The sequence below is a fragment of the Geosmithia morbida genome (genome assembly GCF_012550715.1).
Source record: "Geosmithia morbida isolate 1262 chromosome Unknown scaffold_4, whole genome shotgun sequence".
Lineage (NCBI taxonomy): Eukaryota > Fungi > Ascomycota > Sordariomycetes > Hypocreales > Bionectriaceae > Geosmithia > Geosmithia morbida.
Window position 1 is genome coordinate 1,061,245 of NW_023336191.1, and position 20,271 is coordinate 1,081,515.

The 20,271-nt window shown below is 51.3% G+C and overlaps 7 protein-coding genes across 7 annotated transcripts; 4 read left to right on the top strand and 3 right to left on the bottom strand.

Moving 5' to 3' along the window:
- Positions 1-356: 356 nt before the first annotated feature.
- GMORB2_5808 (uncharacterized protein) lies at positions 357-1,527 on the bottom strand (the record flags this gene model as incomplete). The annotated part of the gene is made up of 2 exons (XM_035467778.1): positions 357-1,017; positions 1,115-1,527. 2 exons carry the CDS (start codon positions 1,525-1,527, stop codon positions 357-359), a joined length of 1,074 nt encoding a protein of 357 aa, XP_035322744.1.
- Positions 1,528-3,717: 2,190 nt separating this feature from the next.
- On the top strand, positions 3,718-4,797 carry GMORB2_5809 (small subunit ribosomal protein S15e; the record flags this gene model as incomplete). Its single annotated transcript, XM_035467779.1, has 4 exons — positions 3,718-3,732; positions 4,109-4,185; positions 4,311-4,607; positions 4,728-4,797. The coding sequence occupies 4 exons, from the start codon at positions 3,718-3,720 to the stop codon at positions 4,795-4,797; spliced, it is 459 nt and encodes a 152-aa protein (XP_035322745.1).
- Positions 4,798-7,116: 2,319 nt separating this feature from the next.
- GMORB2_5810 (NADH-ubiquinone oxidoreductase 178 kDa subunit) lies at positions 7,117-7,852 on the bottom strand (the record flags this gene model as incomplete). The annotated part of the gene is made up of 3 exons (XM_035467780.1): positions 7,117-7,246; positions 7,316-7,554; positions 7,733-7,852. 3 exons carry the CDS (start codon positions 7,850-7,852, stop codon positions 7,117-7,119), a joined length of 489 nt encoding a protein of 162 aa, XP_035322746.1.
- Positions 7,853-9,487: 1,635 nt separating this feature from the next.
- Positions 9,488-11,398, top strand: GMORB2_5811 (homocitrate synthase; the record flags this gene model as incomplete). The annotated part of the gene is made up of 8 exons (XM_035467781.1): positions 9,488-9,726; positions 9,819-9,927; positions 10,081-10,256; positions 10,323-10,445; positions 10,519-10,613; positions 10,682-10,893; positions 10,962-11,191; positions 11,302-11,398. 8 exons carry the CDS (start codon positions 9,488-9,490, stop codon positions 11,396-11,398), a joined length of 1,281 nt encoding a protein of 426 aa, XP_035322747.1.
- Positions 11,399-15,499: 4,101 nt separating this feature from the next.
- Positions 15,500-16,672, top strand: GMORB2_5812 (thiamine pyrophosphokinase-related protein; the record flags this gene model as incomplete). Its single annotated transcript, XM_035467782.1, has 1 exon — positions 15,500-16,672. One exon carries the CDS (start codon positions 15,500-15,502, stop codon positions 16,670-16,672), a length of 1,173 nt encoding a protein of 390 aa, XP_035322748.1.
- A 163-nt stretch (positions 16,673-16,835) lies between these two features.
- Positions 16,836-18,386, bottom strand: GMORB2_5813 (Oxidoreductase family, NAD-binding Rossmann fold; the record flags this gene model as incomplete). Its single annotated transcript, XM_035467783.1, has 1 exon — positions 16,836-18,386. One exon carries the CDS (start codon positions 18,384-18,386, stop codon positions 16,836-16,838), a length of 1,551 nt encoding a protein of 516 aa, XP_035322749.1.
- A 720-nt stretch (positions 18,387-19,106) lies between these two features.
- Positions 19,107-19,715, top strand: GMORB2_5814 (oligoribonuclease; the record flags this gene model as incomplete). Its single annotated transcript, XM_035467784.1, has 1 exon — positions 19,107-19,715. The coding sequence occupies one exon, from the start codon at positions 19,107-19,109 to the stop codon at positions 19,713-19,715; it is 609 nt and encodes a 202-aa protein (XP_035322750.1).
- Between the last annotated feature and the right edge of the window lie 556 nt (positions 19,716-20,271).

A 20,271-nucleotide genomic window follows, 5' to 3' on the forward strand; every position in this document is an offset into this window, starting at 1 on the left:
AAAAATGCTGTTCTTCCCGTCTGTCTTCTTCCTTTTTTCAGCATACCCCGTCCGTCATTTCCACATTTTTATAAGGCAAGAATGTATATAGCTGTTATAAAAAGCGGAACGGCATTGCCAAGAGGCTTGTATATAGTGTATTACCGTTAGCTATCATTACTTCGTCCAATACGAATCCTGGTCTATATTCATGTTATATAATGATGAAAATGAAGTAAACTCCTCCTTGCGCCCGCTACAAACATCGCAAAAATAATAAAGCAGGTAAAGAAAGTTGGTATCAAATAGTAGCGCAAAAATATGGCCGGATAAAAGGGGATGATGCGGCGGCGCTTGCGGCAAACAATATGGGCGGGTCACCGACGGCCCTGACCCTCCGTCCCGTCGCCATTCTGCAACTCCTCGATGCGACGCTGTATAGCAGCCTTTTGGGCTCTGAGAATCTCAATCTCACCTCCTTGCATTGTACTGACGTTGTCATCGTGGCTGTCGTCGTCGCCGTCGCGGCTCTCATCGTCGGTTACACTATTCCTAGCGGAGAACTCGTAGGCGGGAGGTGGCATATCGATGGAGGCGTTGGCGGTGTTGACGGTGTTGACGGCTTGAGGATGAAGAGGCGCGTTACGCATAGCAGGGAAGTCGCTGTCGAGCTCACTGTCCAGCTTCTCATCCACGGACTTGCGCCTCCGCGTAAGGAGTATCCAGAGGCCCAGGGCGATGAGCATGACGCCGCCGATAGTGGTGCCGATGCCGATGCCGATCCGCGCGCCCAGAGAAAGCCCGCGATGGTCAGAGGGCTCTTCGCATATAGTTTCGTCGTCAGTCAAGCCGAGCATCTCCTTATCCGAGTCTTGGAAGAGGGCTTGGATAGTGTGCACGGCCAGTGTGGCGCTAGTCAGCGTGCTCGTCTCGTCGGTGAGGATCATGTACGAGCCATCGGTTGTGTTGTATACGATTGGCACGGCTAGGATGGTCGGTTGCTCGCGCTTGCAGATACTGCCGTCTAGGCTGTATTCACTATAATCACACAGACGGCATTATTAGTCCTCGACTTCCTCACTTTCTGTTTTCCATTCACCAACTGTGACATGGGGCAGAACGGAATCGTACGTACGAAGAGCAGCAGACAGCCGTCGTCGTGGCCATTGTCTGGGAGGCATCTTCATCCTGGCGCAGAGACACGGTTGTCCACCCGTTGGGACAGGTTGCGGGGCTAAAAGTGCCCGTCTGTTGCTCATAGAACATGCCATCAGGATAGCACGACAGCGTAGTGGCGTCCGGGTCGGGCTCCAGGTCGAGGAAAGCGATGGGGCCCGGCGTCCCCGGCCCAGGCACCTGGGATATGTCAAATGTCCAAGTGCAGCTCAGGGGCGTCTCCCAGTTGGTAGTCAGGGGTGCGTAGTGCACGCCATTGCCGGATGCGGCTGCGGAAACTGCAGAGGCCGAAGTCGGCGTTGCCAACGAGGGTGTCGTCGTCGTTGAGATCGCCAGGCCGTCGGTAATGGCTGAACCCGGCGGGAGCGACATGGTCGTATGTAGTCCGTTCGCCCTTCCAAGCACCAGGACGCAAGTCGGCGAGACAACTGCGCTGGGCCAGGTAAGGCACCGTGGTGGAGGGGAGGTGGGGGTTCTCGAAGATGATGATGACGACGATCAAGTAGTAAGGAAGGGAGGGGGGGGGGGGTAAAAGTGTCACGGGCGTCGGCCGGCACGGTAGTTAGGCAAGATTCTTGAACTGGGTTTATCGCCGATCACCCTCTCCACTGACCAGTAGCCCCGGTTCTTTGTCAGACAGGATTAGAACAGTTCAGAATGACAGCGAGAGGAGGGATCGGCCAGGGTGAGAGAGAGCAAGGGAGCAAGAGACGAGGCAGCAATCTATGCTTACGAAGAAGAAGCCGAGATATGAGCTCTCCAGCATAAAAAGAATCGAAAAGATTGTAAGGGAAAAAAAAAGGCGTTTGACGACATGGACTTTGGAAGAACGGGAGGAGAATCGGAGACAGGAACCTGGTTATTAGTATTATAATTTTAGCTGATGCCGGGCTCGGGCCTTGGAACCCCCGGTCCCAGTATTACTACTTACTATTAAGTATGAACTGCGTGCACACGTACGTACGCTTCTTCTCTCTCTCTTTTTTTCTACTAGTCGTAATGGGTGAGAGTAAAATGTTATGGAGTGTCTCTTGTCAAAGCTTGGCGGAATCTCGTCGCCAGTTTGCCAAGCCGACGAGAGAGGGGTGGACGGCCACGAGGGGGACTGGGATGGTCATGTTCACCGCCGCCAAGCGTTATTCTGTCTTCTTGCTTCCTAGTCAGTATTCTTCTTTCTTGTCAGTGTCTCTACCCCTCAAGTGCATCTTTGTATAAGAGAGAACTGTTCATGAGCCCTCTCTCCATTGTCTACACAAGCTTATTATTAGCATCTTTACAAACAAATGTATACGTACCTGTATTAGCCCTTATCTCCCTTCGCAGTGGTGGGACCTTTGAGACGGTTCTTCTGTTTCTCCCCCTCTACAGAGGAGAGGGACAAAAGCAAAGAGGATGGACCTCCTCTCTCAGGCCCCCCAAAGTATATTACACCACAGCACAAGTTTGCGTCTTATTTTATTGTGTTCGGTGTCTTGGCTGGCCTCGTTCTTGGCACTGTTGCAGCGCACACGCTGAGCGCTTGCTTGTGGCCCGACCCTCCTCTGGGATACAGTCATGATGGCCAGGCTCCAAAAGTCCGGACTTTCTGGGCACGGCTTGGCTAAACGGCTTGGCGTCGTCTTGTCGTGCCAGGGTCCGGGTGTCGGCACGGACGGAGAAGAGAGGGTAAGAAGTCTTGTCCTGTGAAAGACTATGATGCCGATAATCTTGCTTTTTGCCAATCATCAATCCATCAAGTAATAATGCTGATGACGATGATGCAGCCTTTTGTAGTGTGTTTGTTCTGCAAGGAGAGCATATGCATCTTCCCCCATCACGCAGCGGAGTTGCTCTTGCATCAAACCCGCTCCTTCCTTTTTTCCCGCTCTCCTTGCCTCTCTCTCTTATCTGAAGCCCTTAATACTATTTTCAAGCTGCCAGAAAGGTGATCAGCCATTGGGAAGACTTGTTTGTCTGCCTCCGCCGTCTACAAAGCCGCAATATGACTGTTTTTTTGTCCTCCCGACAGTATTAGATGATATCACGTAGCAAGGCTAGTAGTGGTATGCAGCTTGTCAATCCTCTTGGCTTTCTGCGACGCAGTGATTTAAGGGAATAGCCTCGGTGCCCGGGGCGCCAGCCCCCACCCTCGATAATGACTCCACTCATCCCGCCCATCCCATTTTTGCTGTAGCGTAGGCTGCACCTGTAGCCTGTTGTACGGTAGGCTGCACAAGCAATGTCAGTTCTTCTATGTACTCTCGTACTCGTATTGAGAAAAAAAAATTGAAAGAAAAAAACTTATGTCAGCAGTTGTAGCACACACTCAAACTCCTGAAAAGGGCCGACCTTGTCCCAACCACAACAAAATCATGTGACTTGAGGGGTGAAGGGCACAGAAGCCCTACTGCTCGAAAATTTGGCCCAATTCGTCAAAGCCCTGGGCCTAGAGTCTGTGTGTAGAAAGTCGCAACGCCTATCACGCCCAACGAACGACCCCCATCACGGCCACAAGTTTCGCTTGTCGATATCTGCGAATCGATTTGCGAATCTTCAACACACACACACACAACAACCGCGATCATGGCTGACGAATACGTACGTTCCATCCATTTGTTCTTACACGCTCTGCTGTATACTCTGTCTGCATCCCGAAGATATATATCACAGTCATCAAAATCGTCAATTTCTGTCCCTCGACTCTTTATGGCCTCTTTTCTGCATCCCCTTCCCTTTTCAGTCCTCTTCTCTTCCTCTTTCTATCCCTCTCTCTCAGCTCGGCGGTAGAGTGGAAAATTGCACACACGCCAGAAGGATTGCGCGCACACAGGGATTGAACTAGGGGGTGGGGCCACGACGATGGGACAAGAGACGACAAAATGATGACGACGATAACGCTTCGGAACTGCAAGGGTCACGGGGGAGTTAGCGATCATCAATGGACATCCAAAGCTAACCTCGCATTTTACTACAGAACGCCGAGGAGGCCGCCGAGATCAAGAAGAGAAGAGCTTTCCGCAAGTTCTCCTACCGCGGAATTGACCTTGACAAGTACGTCTCTCAGCTTCTACGCTCTTGCTCTCTCGCTCGATATACGTCGACCATACGGGAACAGCAAAAGATGCATGCCAAGACAGGAAGAGGAACTCCTTTGCTAATAACTCATTCTTGAGCAGCCTCCTCGACCTCTCCTCCGACCAGCTACGCGATGTCGTTCACGCCCGCGCCCGCCGCAGGATCAACCGCGGCCTGAAGCGCCGCCCCATGGGTCTCATCAAGAAGCTCCGCAAGGCCAAGCAGGAGGCCAGGCCCAACGAGAAGCCCGACCCCGTCAAGACCCACCTCCGTGACATGATTGTCGTCCCTGAGATGATTGGCAGCGTCATCTCCATCTACTCGGGCAAGGAGTTCAACCAGGTAGAGATCAAGCCCGAGATGGTTGGTCACTACCTGGCTGAGTTCTCTATCTCATAGTACGTTCCTTTGTGTCCCTACCTTCCTCCTTTCCTGCCTCTCTTCTTCTGCTTTTATAGACCAGAAGATGAGCATATATATATCCCTACTAGAACACCCTTGCTAACCAATCCCTACAGCCGCCCCGTCAAGCACGGTCGTCCTGGTATTGGTGCTACGCACTCTTCGCGTTTCATTCCCCTCAAGTAAATGTTGGGTTTCTGTCTTGGGGTGGTTTCTGCATTCACGGACTTTGGGCGAAAAAAAGGAACTGGTTTTGATAGGGCCGGTTTTTCATGTGGCCAATACTATCATATGCTGATGACAATGGGATTGCCATGATAGTAAAAGAAAAAAAAGTACACAAAATCACTGCCCGCTGTCAGCCCTAGGATTATGTATCGCTACGCTCTTGTCGTGTCTATCATTGCGTACACGACACCTCGTATGCAACGACATTTCCACGCTTCCCGGATGGCATTCAACGATCGCTACTGTATGATGATACCTATGCCTCCTAATATATGTTTCAAAAATCGCTCCTTAGTCTTAAGGGGGAAGAGGTGAAGCTTGTCTGTACGTAAGTGATGGCATGGCACCCAACAAGACCCTCGAGACACCTCTTCAGAATGGACCATCACTCGCCAGCGTTCGCTTCCGGTGTCTCTTGTCTCCTGTGTTATGGGCTTCGCCGGTTCGCCTGGTTCACCCGGTTTATCTTGTATCTTCGGGGTCTGCGATACTCTTGAGTCCGATGTCTTTGGTTATGGTGCCTCGATTTTCTTGGGGGGGGTTTTTTTTCGCGAAAACACTCTTTGCCTTGTACCGCGCAGTCCTCATTCGACTGCCTGCCCTGGGCTCTCCACATATGGCGCAGTTGTAGGGCAAATCCTCCTTGTTGTAGTCGATGAAGAGTTCTTGGCCTGCCTGGATGGGCTTTTTCACCCACACAATGATCTCATCCGAAGTTACCATGAATGAGCAGTTGGCACACCCTTCACAGGCGTAGTTGAACAAGCTTCCTAGTTCGAAGACATAGGCATCGTCGCAGCCGTCGTGTGCAAAGGCGTATTCAGCAATGAACCGCTCCAGCGCTCGACGGTGAGAAGAGCTCAGCGGGGTCCCATCGACCGGTATCTCTTTGAGCTGGGGAAAGAGTTCCTGAAGCTCTTGTTTCTTTTTCTCTGTATACTTGGCCCATACCTGAGTAATATTTTGTCCTCCGTACTTTGGTTTTGCGCAAATACACGCGATGGCCGCCTTTTCCTCAATGAGTCTGTTATCCACCTTTTTTTTGTTTTTTATGAGATCCTTCTTAGAAAACACCCCGCGTCCCCGATTGGTGTTCGTGTCACGAATTTCGACGACAGCCTTGTTGTCACAGCCTTCCGTCTTCTGCCACGGTCTCGTAATGTGTGTCCGATTCACTTCGTTGCGTCTCTCTATCTGTGCAAGGGTGTTTGGAGCTTTTTTTTCCCCGAATGGTTAGTTCATATCTTGCGGTCCGTTATATCCTCTGAAACGTTTTTTGCACGTCGTTGTTGTTTTTCGTCTGATATAAGCGTCGTTGGTCGCTGCCGTTGTCTTTTTGCCACTCGCTTGTACTCCTCTCTCCTCATTTCAAGATATTTGTTTTATCATCAAAGGATCACGAAACGTGGCTGCAGTATCACAGTCACTTGAACTCCACGTTAACTTTTCCTGGTGTTGGTAAGGCTTACCATTGTTCTTCGTTGTACCTTCAATCTCACTTGGTACTCCTCCAGAGGGTTTGCCGTGCGGGTGGCCATCGTTGGCGTCGGCCATGGCAATGCGCTGCGCTGCGTATGCGCAATACTGTAGCGCGGGAACGCCCACGGTCTTCAACGCAAGCAGGAAATATAATAGAAAGAAAGTCCGGATAATGTATGTTGCTCTACGTCTGCTTGGGGTATCGAACTATGAGGATCAGTAAAAAAGAATGGTGGTAAACGGTATATCAAGAGCGGGCAGACTGCAGGGTTTTGTAGGTTGAACGGGATGAGAAGTAAGCATAGAGAAGTCCTCGGGACGCCTGTTGCACATAATAGGACTATGCATATTGCTTTTCCTTCCTTTTGCTGGTAGATGATTCCTTTTCTTATTTCAACCAGTCAGGAGGTGTCAGAATGGCACGATGGCAGCTTCCAGATATTCTGCAATATCCCCAAGGCAGTAAGATGCACAAGTATGCTCTTGCATGTAATAGGGATACCAAAATCAAGTCGAGGTAGGAGAGAGAAGCTACAAGGACAGGATTGCGGATACCGGAAGCGAATTTATGGAGGAGACGAAAGCGGAAAGTATTGAAGAGAAACACAAGAGAGGTTGCGAGAGAGCCTCGTGTAAATATATTTCAAGATATAGAAGAATATAGCCGTGTAACGAAACGCAATAAGAGACGGTGGGGGGGAAAAGTCCTTTCTATTTGTGTGGGTCTGTTCGCTAGCTTCGTATCCGCCACAGTAGGGAGTGAGGTGGAAAGCAAACGTTGTCATATGAAGCGTTCCCTCAGTTGTCTGCCTGCTTAACCTTACGGTCCTCATCCTTCAAGTGCTCCTTCCTGTAGTGCTCGACGACATCGTCAATCTTGAGGACGTGACCGGCGCGGATGTTGCGCTGAGAATGCGATTGGAGGGCCCTAGATGGGCGCGGTTAGCTCTGTCGGTTCCTGTCGGTGCTGGAACGGGCAAGATGATAAAAAACGTACTCGGGATAGGCCACGTCGACCCAGCGGTTCGAGGGTGTAGCGTTCTCAAACAGGTTACGGTCGAAGCCAGCCTGTCTGGCGGCCAAAGCGTGAGCAGTGTTGATCTCCTCCCAGTCCTGGGGCTTGGACTTCCAGCTGTCGAGCAGACTGGTCAGGCTCGAGGTCTGACCCTCGCTGGGGGCGAATTGGTAGAGCAGCACACCACCAAAGAAGGTGGCCACGGTGAGGACAGAACCAGTCTGTGATTTTTTTGCCATGTCAGTAAAACAGATATGTTCTTTTCCTCCCATTCCCCCCCCCCCAACGAACCCCATTTTCCCTAAACGTTGGTTGACGGCGCGGTTGCTCTGCGCTCTTTCGGTTCTCGGCTACGGGGTAATGTTATCTGGGGTAGTAGGGATGGGGACAGTTCATTACCCCAAAGGACTCGTTGACCTCGGCGTGCTTGTGGTGGCCGTGGGCATCGGAAGCATAGGATCGCGTAGATCGCTGCAATTGACGGGCCAGGCAGCCCGCCCTCTGTCGTGCGGCAAACATGTCGTCGTTGTTGAGGTTGTGAGCCGTTTGTCGTCGATATAATGGAGACGGACTAGCTGGTGTACTCGTACCATTCAGCCGTCTTCCAATGACGGTTGAGATGTTACAATCCGATTTATGTCACGTGATCTGGGGATTTGCGCTCGGACCAATGTCTCTCCACTCTCCGCCCTTCTCCATGGTTACGGTATTTAGAAGCGCTTGGGGCTACAATACTGAGTTTGAAGGACGACATAGACTTCAGATACATATGAATAAGAATGTCTGTATGTGATAATACAACAACGTCCGGCGAATCCCGTATTTACATTGCAGTTCCCATCATGAAGGCTCCTGACTGTACGGAGTACCCGCAATCCCATAAGGGTAGCAGAGTCACTGTAAGTGTTTCCCCACAGAGAACCCCGTTTGAGCATCCACTCCAAGTCACTAAATTACTAGGGAAGGGGGAGCTGGTGATGTGGATGATTCCAAACTTCTCTCGTCATGAGAGAGATGACTCAGCAATCATGTGACGCTATCGAATCATAGTGAAGTTTCTCTCTCTGAGACGGAGAATGGGAACGAAAGAGGGATTTATCGTACGCAGCAATATACTCACGACAGCTCACTTGATGTTCTCAGAGGGATTTATTACTTATCTTAAAATACAGCCTTATGAGTGGCTACAGCCTGCAGGTGTCAGTTTGCCGACAAATTCATGTAAGACGAATGAGATCAGGGAAAAGAAAGCGGGAACAAACAGATTGAAAAAAAAAAAAAGTACAACGTCGTATGGATAGAGATGATCATACAGCGACGGCATACGCAATTTAGGGCGTTTCTCCACTACACTAATAGCAGCCGAGGAGAAGGCGAAAGGACATTCTCCATTGGTTGGAAGAATTTTCCGCCGGTGGTCCTCTGGCAGAAGAAGGAGGGGATATGAGAGTCCGATGCTCCGATGCCTTGCGCAAGAAACACCACTCATTGGAAAGGAATTATGACTACACATTTCGAATAGAGGAGAAGGGTGATGCGTTGTTATGACTGTAAACCAGCCGAAGAAGCATATTTACATTAATACTACAACGTTAATAATCATGCATAGAACGGGAAGGCCGATTCGGCAGCGGTGGGCGGTGGCTGAGTCACCCGAAAGTGATTTTGTATCCTTGTCTTGCACGTGATGTGCACCAAAGCAAATACCGCTGGGAACGCACACAACGTCCCCCACGAATTGAACCAATGTGCGTCACAGCCTCCGCCATCGGACAGCGCAAAGGAGAAAAAAAAAAAAAAAGAACACCGCACTCTTATAAACCCTCCCCCCAATTGAGCTTCAGAAAAATCTAATATACGCCACTACTCATTCTTTCTTTCCCTCTAACCTTTCTAGAACTATTTTTTTCACTGCTTGATTTTTTCCCTTTGCCCTCCCCCCCCCCCCCTTTGGACAATCTAATCCATCTATCTACCTTTAATCCAACGGAAAGAAGAGAATTTTTTCCCGGCCTATATATCCTCAAAAAAACCCCACCACAGCCATCACCCCTCCTCCCACGATATCGAAAGGAAGGACAGAAACACAAAAATCTACCAAAACCAAAAACCACACACACATAAACACACACACACACACAAACACACGACACAATGTGCCAAGCGTGCAACGGAGGAAACTCAAACGGCGCTGCTGCCCCGGCCGTCCCGGCTGCCGACAACGGTGTCTCGAACGGCTCTCACCCTGTTCAGGGCCAGCCCAAGAGCTCGCCTTACCAGTCGGTCCAGGATTATCTCTCCAACGTCGGCAGCTTCAAGATCATTGAGAGTACACTCCGTGAGGGAGAGCAGTTTGCCAATGCGTTCTTCGACACCGAGACCAAGGTGGCCATGTACGACCCTCTGCCCCTCATCCCCTGAGGCCGTTGCCCCCCATCCATGTGGTTCGTGTGTGTGACACGAGTTTACTGACTATGATATGCAGTGCCAAGGCTCTGGACTCATTTGGTGTTGACTATATCGAATTGACCAGCCCCGTGGCCAGTGAGCAGTCGTTCAAGGACTGCCAGACCATCTGCAACCTTGGACTCAAGGTATGTTCCTCTCCTTTTTCTTTCAATCTGGGTGACATATGTTGCTAACCGTGGGCCGTAACCTAAAATAGGCCAAGATCCTGACTCGTTCGTCACACCCCAACCTCCACTGTCGATGACCATGACCATTTCTCGAAATTCGATTCTAACAAGACTTGGTTTATAGATGTGCGCTGCAACATGGAGGACGCCAAGGCCGCCGTTGCTACTGGTGTTGATGGTGTCGATCTCGTCATCGGTACCTCCAGCTTCCTCCGCGAATTTTCCCACGGCAAGGACATGGCGTACATCCAGAAGGCTGCTCTCGAGGTGATTGACTACGTCAAGAGGTCTGTCCCTTCCCCCCACTCTTCTTCCCTGCACCTTGAGCTGCCTGCTGACTCTCTGAATTGCAGCCAAGGTGTTGAGGTCCGTTTCTCGTCCGAGGACTCTTTCCGCTCCGACCTCGTCGACCTCCTCACCCTGTACAAGGCTGTCGACAACGCTGGTGTCAACCGCGTTGGTATCGCCGACACTGTGTAAGTTGAGAAGATTCCTTGATCTGGGGCGAGAGTAAGGAAGAGGTCAATGTTGACTTGAGGATTACAATAGTGGTGGAGCTACTCCCCGCATGGTCTACGACCTCGTGCGCACCCTGCGTGGTGTTGTCCACTGCGACATTGAGACGCACTTCCACGACGACACTGGTTAGTATAATTTTCCCGGGAATCAATGTGTTGACGAAACAAGACGAGCTGACGTGGGCATCAAACAGCTTGCGCCGTCGCCAATGCCCACGCCGCTCTCGAGGCTGGTGCCACCCACATTGACACGTCGGTTCTCGGTATCGGCGAGCGTAACGGCATCACCCCCCTGGGTGCTCTGATGGCCCGCATGGTCGTCACGGCCCCCGACTACGTCAAGTCCAAGTACAAGCTCACTGAGCTCAAGGATCTCGAGACCCTGGTTGCCGACGCTGTCCAAATTGTGAGTATTCTTCCGTTATCCACGACCAATTATGGAAAGGGAGAGAGATGACTAACCTCTGTTCTCAGAACATCCCCTTCAACAACCCCGTGACTGGCTTCTGCGCCTTCACCCACAAGGCCGGTATCCACGCCAAGGCCATTCTCAACAACCCCTCGACCTACGAGATCATCAAGCCCGAGGACTTTGGCATGAGCCGCTACGTCTCCATCGGCAGCAGGATCACCGGATGGAACGCCGTCAAGTCGCGTGTGGACCAGCTCGGTCTCAAGATGACTGATGCGCAGGTCAAGGAAGTGTACGTCCCTTCCCCCCACACACACACCCACACACACGCACTCGTCAACTCCCTCTACCCGTCCCTCGTGTGGTGGTTGACCTTGATACTAACCATGACTCAACGTGTAGGACCGCCAAGATCAAGCAGCTTGCCGACATCCGTCCCCTGGCCATCGACGACACCGACAGCATTCTCCGTTCCTTCCACACCGAGCTCCACGCGTAAAGAGGGAGTGCAACATGTTCAGGGTAGAAGCATTTTGGTATAATTTCTTTTCACATTGGGCGGGTTGAACGAAAAAAAAGAGGGGGGGCAAGGGGCGACTGACGTATGGTAAAACGAGATGCGTGCATGCATAATCTGCTACTTTTTTTTATCTCTTTCTTTTCATCTTGTCTTCTTTTTTTCATATTTTTTTTTCTTTTTTTCTTAAAAAACGGTGTTTTGGGAATGGGCAAAAAAGAAGAGACAGAGAGGGACAGTGCTCCCCCCAGTGGGGAGTGGTAGCAAATAAAGAAAGGTGTGAAACAATGAAGAACAAAGAAGAACTGTCTGCTTGTATCGAGTGACGAGCTGAGATTTACCCCTTTTATCATATATCACTTTTCTTTTTGCTCACATCATGTTTTTCCTATACCTTGTTAGTCTTCTTACGCATGTGCTTGAACCGGTCTGCTTCTTGATGGTACTGGGCAATGGGGAAGGATACATGACGGGTTGAAATGGAAAGGCCATTGATGATACGTGTCGTGGCGGGGAGAGGGGACAACCACGATGCATGGGGGGAGTGAGGAGTGTGTGAGGGTGAGAGAGTGAGAGGAGGTGTGGTGCAGGGATCCTTGGATAATTGGGATTTCTTCTTCTGAGATCTAGCGCATGTTGAAATTTGTTACTGATCACATAGCGCAGCAGCCCTATTAGCTGTCGCGTGAAGCCATCGAGCCTTGTTTTTTTTTTTTTTTTTTGCTTCTTCTTCTTTCGAATTGTCGTCCCTCATAATCCCCCTTACCAGAGAACATCTTACACTAGTACGTCATGTCTCATATTGGGCGGATGCAGGACAGACGAGAGTAAGTAATAATACAGAAAGTGGTATGACTGTTTTGAGTTGCGGCAGTTCGTGTGCGTCTGTAAATCCACCCAAGACAAGAATTTTCTTCTACCTCTCGACTGCATTATCTTTTTTTTTGGTTGACACCTGTGTGAATACCCTACTCGATAATAAAAAAAGCCTTTGCCGATGTTGACTAAATGTTGCGTCGTTGCTACATCTGTCTAGCTGGGCTGTGGCCTCACACACGAAGGTGAGGTTATCCCATGTTTACTAGACGTGTGCCTGAGGCTGCGAAACCGGTGGCGGACCAACCTTCCTCCATGTGGCATCTGGTAGGTCATCAATACAATATCCACAATGACCAAAACAGAGGGGCAAGTGAAGGACTCCGTGATACAAGAATGACAGTTTCTGTATACGAGTACAACACACACACATGGATTGTCGACACAAACTTCTTCAACCTGCGCCCCCCCTCCCGCGGAACTCCATCCGCCTACAGCACTCAACCTCAAGGGTAGAAAGGGGAAGGGGCGGAAGAAGGGTGTGTGTGTTTGTGGTAGGCACTAATGCATGTATGTAATCATATAACAGGACCCTTCTTCACCGGTCGAAGAAAGAAGAAAATCCACCCTCTACCTCTCTAATCCTTTCCGTCATGGCGGGGCATGGTACGGAATCTTTGGGGATGCAGAGTACAGGATGTTATTACCGCTAGTATTATTGTGTTGGGAGTATTTCCCCAAGTCCCTGACTCTGCGAGCTAAATATGCAATACAACACACAGATATACACCTCAGTACTAGGCAGTAATACTTCCTAGCAGTAAGGTAAGCTGGAAAAGAAACCAACGAGTTGTACCAAATCCGATTTCGAATTAAACTTCCCATCCCCACGGGACCGACGGACAAGACTCGGGCTTTGAACGGCAAAAGTGCCCCTCTCTCCCTCGTCGAGGTCGTAGTCGTCATGTGTATATTTTCGGGGCCGAGGATATGGCGGGGAAGACGCCAATGATGATGATGCATGGCTTCCATCTACGAGCACCGTTATATATATCGTTTTATTAGCAGCCATCTTGTTCCTATCGCGATGTGTACTCGTATGCTTGTAAGTGTGTGAGAGAGAGCAGGGTGTGAAGGGTGAGACAGTACATGTAGTTCAAAAGATGAATATCTTCCTTCTTTTTTCTTCTTTTTTTTGTTAAACAACCCATCTTTCCTGGGATATGCAAGAAAGAAAAGACGGGAATACAAGAATCGGTACCATCTTTCCTGTACGGCACCTAAAATAAAATGCAGCATGATTACGTCGGGAACAACTAACCCTTGTCAGTCCTGCACATCAGTCAACCCACCCACTCCAAGTCTCCGACAAGCCCAACCCCTGCTTCCCAGTCTCCGGGGCACACGAGCGCGTATCCCCGGGAAACGCAGCCTTCACGACTTTGTGCATTGCATCTTGGCCCTCGGGGCGACCTCTTACGTCGTATGATCTTATTCATGCGGTGAAACCTTTATGACAACCACATCGAACACACACACCCACACACACACACACACACACATATATATATATATATATATACATGAGTACACAGCAACACAGCACATACATACGCACCATGTGCCGTCGGATCGTTGCCGAAAGGGTCTGCGCAAGACTGCGGATCCAGGATGGGAGAAGCCGCCGTCGACTTTTGACGCATGCTTTCGGGAACGCATCACGCCCGCCTTCAAGATCCACCCCGTTTCGGTAAAGGGTACATGCCTCGAATATTGTAGTGCTCGTGGCAGAGCAGCCATCGCTAAACATTGTTACTACTTCTGGCACCAGCAGTATTGTCAGACAGCAACAACGACAACAGCTTACACCCTATCAACCCATCACCCACCTTCTACCAGGGACAGAGTATTACTTTCATCGTGATGCGTACCGCTTTCGGGAAAAAGCAAGACCAGCACGCGCCGAGACCTTTTTTCTGCCACCCCTTCTCCTCCCCCCCCCCCCCCCCTTTTTTTCTTAAAGGTGGGGGGCAGGATAGATAAAGTGGCAGCGGACAGACGGAAAGAGAAAAGGGGTGGTATTCGCACAAACAGCTCCTTGCCATGCATGTACGTATCGTGAGACAGATAAAAATCATCATGGGAAACAAGGCCAACGGCATGTGAAGAGTGGGGTCAGCAAGACTAGAGGGGACAGGTGCATGTCTCCAGGAGAGAGAGAGAGAGAGAGAGAGAGGGAAGAGACGGTGGAGAACATGCGAGCACAACCAAGGACATGAGAAAGAAGACGGCATTCGTGGACAAGGAAAAGGAAGAGAAATCAAATGTACGAGTACGGACATACGGGTCATACGGGCATGATCACAAACCAACTCACTATACTCAAAGGCGAAATCGGTCAATCATAGCCCTGTCATTGCAGGTCCATGTACGGAGTAGAAGAACGCAAATCGTCCAAATCGTTGGTCAATCGTCCGTTGCATGGTTTAGTTCATATGCACGCTCATGCAAATTGCACATCCCCTTCTCTCCCGCCGGGTCTCGCCTACTCTCCTTCCCCCTCCCCCCTGTCTCCTGTCCCCCTGTTCCCTGCTCATCCCATCCCAGGCGGCTGGGGCTGTCTTGTCGTGTTGATCCTCTTTTCTTCTTCTTTTTTTTATACCTCTCTGCTCCTTTGATACCGGTCCGTCCTACTTCTTTTGTTTTTATTTCCCCCTTCTTCTGCTTTCGGTAATAGTTTGATTCGCAGTCTCCATATATCACTGTCCTCACTTCACTTCAACAATCTGCCTTTTTCTTTTCTTTTCTTCTCTTTCTCTTTCGTTTCTTTTCGCTGCATGGTTCCAACCATAATAATGATCCGGGAGACAAGGGTGGCTTCCTCGATCGAGCTACCTAATCCCAGCTAGCCATCAGCATCTGTATAATACAACATCCAGATTGGCCCCAGTTCAGGCAACTGGTCGAAACCCCATGTAAGAGGGGGGGGAGCCGTGGCAGTTTTTTGGAATAAAAGCGACGGTACCTCTTTCTGGCAGACCGAAGACTCAGCTTTCGTTGACCCAATGATAACCCCCTCCGAGAGATATCCTGCGGGGCCACTTGTCGTCTGGTGCCGTATTATTATTGAAAATATATCCATTGGGCAGACCCCGGTCAGTGAGGGCCTTCGCATGGCCTTGGGTAAACAAAGCCTTCTCTTATCCGTATATAAGCCGCGCTTAGCCAGAAGACTGTAGCTCGCACGCTGTATACAAGGAGCCGGCTATGACCTCGACCACAAACATCGTCCAGCGGCTCCCTCTCTGCACTGAGCTGCCGCCCCAGATACCGCCACCCATGGCCCTAGGCCGAGAAGAAAGAGAAAGGTCTTCTCCAAATGTGAGCCATCAAATCACACTCGAGCGCATTGTTTCGTACTGGAACAACATCGGCTTGGTCGAGCTCGCGTCCATGTGGAAGTTGTTCATCCTCGATCATGTGCACGCCGTCGGCTACATCCCAGACCGCTTTGCCACGGCAGCCAAGTGGGACAGGCGTTTATTCCAGATCGACGTCAAATCCAGGGTTGTCCGTCTCAATCCCCAGAGCCTTCAACAGCAGGACCAAGATCCGGTACTTGTCTGCAATAGGGCCATCGTCACCTTTTGTGAGCAGAATCGAGACATCAGCAGATTCGGTGTCGGTATCGAGGCGTGGCTTCAGGAGAATGAGCGTTTCGTGAGAGGCACATGCAAGGCTCCCGATTACCACCCCATCCTGACGCGGAGACCGGACCTCGAAGGTCTCAGGCTGCCCTCGCCCATCAGAGGCATCCTTGGCATCGCCACGGCCGGCATCCATCTCAATGTGTACACCATGAAGGGCAACGATGTCGACAAGGTCTGGGTATCGCGGCGGGGCCCCAACAAAGCGGCATATCCTGGCTGTTACGACCAGATCGTTGCGGGCGGTATGGAGCCTGACGATAGGAGGAACCCGTGGTTGAGGCTCTGCCATGAGTTGATCGAGGAGGCAGGGTACATCACCAGTGGTCGCCACGTATACCGCCAACAGCACGGCGGCGCAAAGGGCCGCTGTGTTGGTGAGATAGAGGCCAGGGTGAGCACCATCTATTTTCGTACCCAAAAGGACTGGACGGCTGGAGCCGCCGAGGATGGCCACGTTGAGCCGGGGCTGCGCTTCTGCTTCGATCTCTGCCTGGAGCCGGAAGAGCACCCCGAGGCCAATGAGGCCGACATGGAGTTCAGCGTTCTCTCAGTGGATGACGTCAAACGCTCTCTCCAATCCTTTCGATGGAAACCCAACTCAGGCCTGGTCACGCTCAACTTCCTCCTTCGCAAGGGGCTCGTCGAGAGCGCTGCTGACCGCAGGGCCATCAGTAGTCTAGCACACGAGGGGCTCGCCCTGGAGCTCCCAGAGTTCTTCTCGGAATACTAGTCATACCGTTGGGGTTTATGTCCGATTTTGTTGTGTCGGGTGTGGCTCCAAGGGCCGGGGTAGGATGGGTAATGAGTTGTGTGTAATGGCGAATAGCCTCGCGCTTTTGTGTGTTAAGAGAGGGAGGGGGCGGGGGGGCGAGAGGCGAAATTGCAGAAGTTCGTTACTTGTCTGCGCCCCTGACCACTTCCCTGTCCCAGTACTCTGTCCAGTTAACGACCTTCTTGCCTAGTCGAGCCTCTTCGGCCGCAAATACGACAGCATGTGACCGAACTACTTCGTCGAGTGTGCAGCCGAGAACCTCATTTTGTGCACGTTCAACATCCCAGCCGTGGGTTTTTACCATGTCGCAAGCAAGGACGAACTGCCTCGTTAGACCCAGATCACCGCCACCGTGACCGGCGTGTTCAATCTTGGGGTAGTAAGACCGTGATTCTTGTGTGGCAAAATCGGTGACGGTAATGGTCTTAGAATCGGCATATATCTCGCCATGCTCTCCATAAAAATTGCTGTAGCGGTCGCATTGCTTGACTGTCTGTGCAACCATATGGAACGTGACACGCTTCGCGTACCGGTCAGACGTTTCCGAGTCATCCCAGGTCATGGTAACAAATTCGTCATCGCAAACGTTGTTATCTGACTCAAAGACGCAGCGACCGAACCAGTTCCGCGAGGCAACTTTAGAGGTCGGCATGGAGTCATTATAGTCCTCCTCCAGGGCCCTAATCAGAGCGGACGTTTGCTCATCATGTGTACCGTAATCCTCAATGTCATGAAGGACAATGCTGACGGGCCAGAGCGTATTTCCTGTGCCCAGGCCGTGGAGCCGGTCACCCAGATATATGTTCTTGGCCGAGTACTTGCAGCCTTCGTCGCCTAGCGGGCATTTCATGCAATTGGTGGCAGCACCCGCAGCGGCGGGTTTGCGGCTTCTCTTGAAGTATTGCAGCCCCCCGGTCGATGCGATGGTTGATGGGAGGTGTGGCTCACCCTTGCCTGCCTTTTCGGGAGAACAAAATAGCCAGAGTAGAAAGTCGATATCGTGGCAGCTCTTTGTGAGCAGTGTAGGTCCAGTGGTCTTCGAGTTCCTCCAGTTGCCGCGAACGTAGGAATGTGTGAAATGCCACCAGCCCACAGGCTCCGTGTGGACAACGCTATTGACTTCGCCAATCACCTTGTCCTCAACCAGCAGTTTGCGCAGCATCATGTTATGCGGGCTGTACCTTAAGACGTGTCCAATGGAGAAGACCCTCGGGGCTCCTGCTTTCAGGGCACGATACATCTCGAGACATGCATTCATAGAGCAGGCTAAAGGCTTCTCGCACATGATGTGTAGGCCTAGGGGTGCTAAGGCGATAACAGCGTCGCGGTGCATCTCATCCAGGACGCAGACAAAGGCGCCGTCGACGCCGTCGGGCACGTTTGGCTCCCCGGCAACCACACGCTGCCTCCGATCAAGCTCATACTTTACGAACTGATCCCAATTGTCAAAGGCCTGCCCTTCTCCCGGGCCCTCATCGCCCCAGATGAAGGCTCTCCCCAGCCTGTCTCTCTTTGATGTGATGGGGTCTGCAATCGCTGTGATGCGGCCACCGGTGACCGTCATGGTAGCGCTGGCATATGTCCAGCCACGGGAGCCCGCACCAATGACGATGAATCGAGGCGCACCCCGTCCGGTTTTTTGGTCGGCGTCTTCGAGCCGCGCTGGTACCATTTTGCTGGATGTTCCTTGCTTGATAAGCTGATATCACCACCAACCAACTGGCGGTCGCAGGTAGGAGTGAGATAGTAGTGAGGAGGAGTGGTTTTTAACGTGGCCGATTTGACGTGAGAGAGACAGGCTTCCCGACAGGATCACAAGATAAAGCAATGAGCTGAGATGCCTTCAAAGCTAGTTGGCATGTTGAGTGGTATGATGAATGAAGCATAAAGCAGAGATGATGGTGGACGTTGTGCCTTGGATGGCCTGCTACAACAACGGCCCGCCAATGAGGGGCTGAGGATTGGGCATCAGCCGGAGACAGCTGCTAGGTGTGGTTGAGTAGTTTTCAGGCAGGTGCAACCTGTTGGTTGGTACCTACCTGTTTTCGAAGAGCCAAATATGATGCACAACACATAAAGACGTGTCAAATATTACACAATAGTTCATATTAGTACTTACTGCAGGCAGTAGTAATAAGCACTTTAATAAATCACGCTTGTCTGGTACTACTGCCACTGTTTTTTTCAATGGTCCAACTGCATTTTCAACTGCCAAATTGACCAGGCCTTATGGTGGGCATTTCCAAGACAGGCTGTGTAGTGCCACTAGCCAGGTGTGGGCAGGAACAGCTCAATCACCAGCACTTCGGTGGCTCATCAACGTGCCCCGGCCCACTTGCTCCCATTCACCCGTCATCCCGCCTTTGCAGCCTACCTATTAGACCGCATCGCCATGACATCAAACGCTTCCTCTTCCAAGCCCAAGATGGGCGTTACAGACGATCCGCTGGTGTGGATCGACTGCGAGATGACGGGCCTCAACCCGGACACGGAGGAGATTATTGAGATCTACTGTCTAGTGACGACGGGCAGCGAGATGAAGCTCCTGGATGAGGAGGGCTACCATGCCATTGTCCACCTGCCCAAGTCGCGCCTGGACCAGATGGACGAGTGGTGCACCAAGACTCACGGCGAGTCCGGCCTCACTCAGGCCGTCCTCCAGTCAACCACGACGCCACAGCAGGCCGCCGACGGGCTATACGACTACATTACCCGTCTCGTACCCGAGAGATCTAAGGGTATCCTTGCTGGCAACAGCATACACGCCGACCGCACGTTCCTACGCAAGGATCCCTACGCCAAGGCCCTCAACCACCTCCACTATCGTCTGCTCGACGTCACATCCATCAAGGAGGCGGCCAGGCGCTGGGCCGCCCCTCGCGTGGTCAAGAAGGTGCCCAATAAGAAGGGAAGGCATAAGGCCCGTGACGACATTCTAGAGAGCATCGAAGAGGCAAGGTACTATCGCGATACCATCTTTTCTCGTACCTTGGATGGCTGAGTGCCTTTTTTTCTGCATGTAGCTACTTCTTCGATATTTCTCATTGCTGTGCCTGGGCGTCGAAGCATCCACGTAACAAGCAGTTTCATCACACGGCTTTCCGACAGACTTCTTTCGCAGATAGCCCACCGCAGAAAGAGTGAGATGGCCAAAGTAGTAATACAAGACAATGCACAAAAAGCAGTCCAATAGATGGAAGAACTGAAGGGAATCCCCCAATGTCTACAATTGTCGGATACGTCTACCGTGCGATTGTCCCATCTAGACTGTACAATTTACGCATCAAATTGATGTGGAAACTCTTGTAAGCTCTATTATCTGCACTGTCTGTCTATCTCTGCCCCTCCAAGAAAGAACCCCGCCATTGGGTACGAGCGCGCGACTGCAATAGCTGCGGCGTCGGGAACTCAGGCCATCTTCCTTGTTTGGAGCTCCCCGCCCTTGGAAGCCCCTCACGTCATTTTCTGTACACAAGAAGGTGCATTCCAGCCTCCGTATTTCCATTCTACTCTTTTTGTCCATATCCCATCCTAGAATCAAACACCTATCTTTTTCT